Here is a 4,654-nt window from a genome sequence, read left to right on the forward strand (position 1 = left end):
ATCTAGGTTCCATATGTAAGAGAAAATGTGGTATTTCTCCTTCTGACTCTGGGCTATTTCACTTAACATGATTTCTATTTGCATCTGTTTTGCTGTGGATGTTGCCAGTATGGTTTATTGAAAAGGTTATTCTATCCCCCATTGAGTTATCTTGACAACTTTGTGGCGGGAGAAATCTAATTTTCTTGTAGCTAGATTGAAAGCTCTGTGATAGACCATTTGTCTAGCATGTGTGAGTTCTTAGATTATATTAAAACAAACAAACAAAAAACTCCAAAATAAAAAGGAGTTGGGCTGGAGAGATGGCTCAGCAGTTAAGAGTGCTGTTTGCTCTTGCAGGACCCAGATTCTATACTCAGCACCCACATGACGACTAACAGCCATTCATAACTCCAGTTCCAGGGATTCTGATGCCCTCTTCTGGCCTCTGTAAGGCTCTGCATGCACTTGGTGCACACACCTACATGTGGGTAAAACACTCATACACATAAAATAAAAATAAATAAATCTTTAAAAAAAAAAGCAAAACAAAAACAAACAAAAAAACCCAATCAACCAACCAATGAAAACAATAACAACAAAATACCCAAACCAACCAACCAACCCCCTCCCCCCACTTTTTTTTTTTTTAAACTGCATCTCTAAGTTCCTTGGATGAAGGAACTGGGTTTGTATTGTCACTAGTGTATACCCAATGTGCACATAACAGGTACTCAGTTGGTATTTGTTGAAACAAAGAGTGGAAGGAAAGAAGAGGACCTGGAGAGAGAGTTTGGAGTGCGAACATGAGAGGACCTGGAATTATGTGGGTCAGGCGGGGAGGGAAATCTGCCATCATGTTTTGTTCTTGCTTCACTAAATCACCCTCTACTCATGAATCTGATTCTAAATTCTGTTTTTTTCATAGGCCAGCTGTAATGACCATAGTTGATGGAGGACATAACGTTTGTGTCCATGTAGGGCCAAAGTTGATGGAGCAGATTCTACTCAACATTTCTCCAGATTGCCTCAACAGAGTCATAGGTAATATATCAACACACCGTCAAGCAGTTGTTCTTCATGAAACTATTCATTCAGGAATAGTTGGGACAGAAGGAATACTATACTGTAAATTTTTTTTTCCTGTCAGTATGAATGTAGAAGGATAGCTTAGTTTGAGTAAAATATAAAGACTTATGTTATTTGGTAGGTAAAATGTCTTTACATTTATTTCAGTACATGAATTGAAGGGTATCTCATCTCTCTTTAGTCTAAATTCCTAATTGGTCAGAAAAAACACATTAGGGCCCTGGTCTTATAATAGTTAAACATATGAATTTGTAATACCATGTATTTGTGCTACAGTGGAATCTACTGTTTACTATCAGTGGAATGGATGTGTAAGATCTTCAACTATGATGCCAGGGATAGTCAGTGGCTAAGAACAAAGTGGATATATCCCACCTGTCTGGTATCATGCTCCAAGCCTGTCCTCATTGGTCTCAGACTCCTTAAGGAGATAAGCTAATATAGTTCCTTGTATGCTTATTCTTATAATAGTGGATTGCTCATCTTGATTTTTGTGTGCCTATTAATTTTTTTCCTGAATGTTGAAGATTATATACAGCACAGTAAAGACTATGACAAACAGTATTTGTATCTGAAAATGGCCATGCTTCTTCTAGACCTTTCATGGGGGCAAGGGCAGGTAGAGAAGACTCAGCTTTGTCAGACATCGAGTTAGGTTCAGGTTTTGCTGTTGCTTCAGGCCCTCAGGCCTCAGATTCCCTGAGTGTTCCCTTTTCCCTGTGGTGGGAAATGGACCTCTGCATGGCCACTTTAGTTCTCTTTGCACCTATGCCTCAGAGAGAATCTCTCTCCATGTTCTTTTTTAAAAGGTGATACATACTATAGGGTACAGTGTATATCCCATCCAGTTTGGTATTTCGATGCATGTTTACAATGTGTAATGATCAAATCAGGGTAATTTGTATTTCCATAACTTCATTTATTTATTTTTTTGTGTTTGGAATATTTTTAAAAAGTCATCTCTTCTAGCTTCAGTCATGCATTGATTGACAGTAGGACTACATTCCGAGAAATGCATCCTCGTGTGAACATCACAGAATATACTATACAAACCTGGGTCACTCACTCACTGTGGCATCTGGATGCTATCAGGAAAACCTGATAAACATGAGATGGATGAGGATGTTGGTGGTTTTGGTGGCAGAATTGGTGGGCAGTACCAGGATGCACGCATGGGAGGCAAGTGCTCTGCCATTGCAGCCCTAGCCTCAACTTTTTTTTTTTTCAGTTCAAATTAATTTTGTTCTTAAGGTCCAAGCTACGACCACACGGTTTGGTACTCAAAAGAAATCTCTTCAAATAAAATATTTCCAAGTCTGTTTACAATCAAGTAATAGTAGCAATCAATCTTTGGGAAGCCCAGCAAGGGGAATTTGTACTTTTTCAAGGTCCTGTTCCTCTGAAGTTCATTTAAAATTGGTGTACGTTCCTGTATGACACAGGGGTAGATTTCTGTGTGAGGTCCTGTGTTGTCCTTAACAGTTTCTAGGATGCAAGCAGCACTAGCAAAATCATTTAACTGTCTGCATGCCCACAGAGCAGTATCAATGATTTGCGGCTCTGGAACCAGATCATAGCCAGCAAGTATGTTCATCCCTTTACCCAATTCCTAGGCATCTATGTTTGGCTTCTTGAAGTACATCACCCAACAAGCATCTGACTTCTCATCTGTCTCATGGGATCCATGAGAATAGCAGTGAGCTGACTGGGTAGTGGTGGTAGGGCTGGGAAATAAGGCAGGGTGCAGGAAGCCTCAGAGGCCAACTCTGACTTTGGTGCAGCTATCGAGAGCAGCAGGGACCATGATGGCAATTTCAGAGCATTGGCTGAGGCTGGAGAGTAGTTAAATATGGAGGAATACAGTGCAAAATAATAAGTAAAAAGTCTAGTATGGTAAATATGTAAAGTACAGTACAAGTGCTGTATAAAATGATATGTGCTATAGTTTTTATACAAGAGGCCATCCAGTGGGTTTATTTGCTTCAGCTTCACTGAAGCATGTGATCAGTGCATTGCATGATGACATTATGATGCCTACAACACTGGGAGGTAGTAATGTTTCAGCTCTTAAAATTTTATGCTACTACCACATAATGATGTATAGTGTATTAGTAGCCTCATGTTGGGTGTGGCCGTATTTTGAATCTCTCCATGTTGTTCTTTGTCTCCAAGTTGTCTAGGCTTCTGTTAGTTGTTACGTGGTGCATCCTAGTCTGGTGGAAGGGACAGGATTGACCTTTTTTGCTTCTTGTCCAGCCCATTTTACCCAGTCTTGCATGTGGTACTTCTGTGGCTCTGCCCCTCTGCCCCTGGCAGCCAACCTCTTCCTTTTGTCTGTGGTGGGTTTTGTGTGGCCCTTTACCCTACCTTTCAGCACTAAGGATCTTGACTGAGGCAGTTTTCTGTCTCTGTCCCAGGTTTAGGAAGATTTTTTTTTTTTTTAACTTTCCCTAGTACATACGGGGTTCTTATCTTGGGTGACAGGATCTGCTGTCCATCCTCGGGCAGCTAGCTGTTCGCTATGGGGTTTCTGGGGTGCTCTGTCACTTCTCCCCTTTGCTTGAAGCTCTCTAGATGCCCTGCTCCACCCCCAGGTTTGTTAGCCCTTGGTAGAGGTGAGAAGAGAAGCTGGAATGGGCCTGAGAAGTTAAGTCCCCTTCTGTCTGTGGCACTGGCCCATAGTTGGCTTTTAGCAGTTCATTAAAACAAACAAACAGACAAACAGCAAACAAACAGACCTTGACATGTTGCTTTCCTGTTTGTTCGATGCAAACAGGCTTCTTCCTAAGCCCTGCCTCAAGTGGACAGCCTGTGTTCTTGTTCCATGTTGCCTCAGAGATATCTGTACTTTTTGACAGTTGGATAAAATTGCTTCTCTTCTGGGTTTAAGAAAATGATGATTTGTAGTTTAGCTTTTTCTTGTATTTGATTGGGAGTCACACGCCAGCTTTCTACATCCTAATTTGAAGCCTGTCCAATTTTTTAAATCCAGTTTATTTCATGCTCATTATTTCGGCTGTTTTCATTCCTTTTATAATTTTCAGTCTTGTCTTTTTGTTTTATACATGATAATATTTAGTCTTTATTCCTCAGGAGAGCATAGCACATCAAGTGTACTTCTGTACCTTTTCATCTTCGCATCTGTGCTCAGACATCTTCGGATTCATTAGATTGTACTACAAACGAGTTATAAAGTAGTCTAAGACCATCTAGATTATCATGACTGCTTTCCTCATTTGTCAAAGTGAAAATACAAAATTTAAAAATTACAATAGAGAATTCTCATATCTCTGAAAATGTATACTTGGTCCTCTAGGGTGATGGAAGGACAAACCAAGGAACACTAACGGTGTTGGTCAGAGATCTGTGCAGGCTGAGCACAGTAGATGGTGCCTTGTCAATCCAGTGTTGAACAACTTGCTAAATCACTTTATTAGATGCCCTAAAAATATAAGGAAGGCTGTCAGACAGTTGTGAAATAAAATGACACATCTACACATCATTTAGTATTTTCAGTTCATAAGCTTATTCATTAGACAACTGTTTCAAAGTCCTTTTTAAAAAATATTTTATTATTTTATGTGTA

General features: G+C 39.9%; 1 protein-coding gene across 11 annotated transcripts in view; it reads left to right on the forward strand.

Moving 5' to 3' along the window:
* The window catches only part of Shld2 (shieldin complex subunit 2), a 131,474-nt gene that overhangs the window by 114,791 nt on the left and 12,029 nt on the right, over nt 1–4,654 (forward strand). For all 11 annotated transcript variants that reach the window (XR_003847998.1, XM_008824454.3, XM_029559294.1 and 8 more), the window contains one exon: nt 908–1,023. Coding sequence is in view for 10 of the 11 variants with exons in the window: in XM_008824454.3 (XP_008822676.1) it covers nt 908–1,023 (116 nt within the window). In the remaining variant the exon portion in view is untranslated. The remainder of the gene's footprint in view (nt 1–907; nt 1,024–4,654) is intronic.

Source organism: Nannospalax galili, unplaced genomic scaffold (assembly GCF_000622305.1).
Source record: "Nannospalax galili isolate Female #2095 unplaced genomic scaffold, S.galili_v1.0 scaffold409, whole genome shotgun sequence".
NCBI classification, from domain to species: domain Eukaryota; kingdom Metazoa; phylum Chordata; class Mammalia; order Rodentia; family Spalacidae; genus Nannospalax; species Nannospalax galili.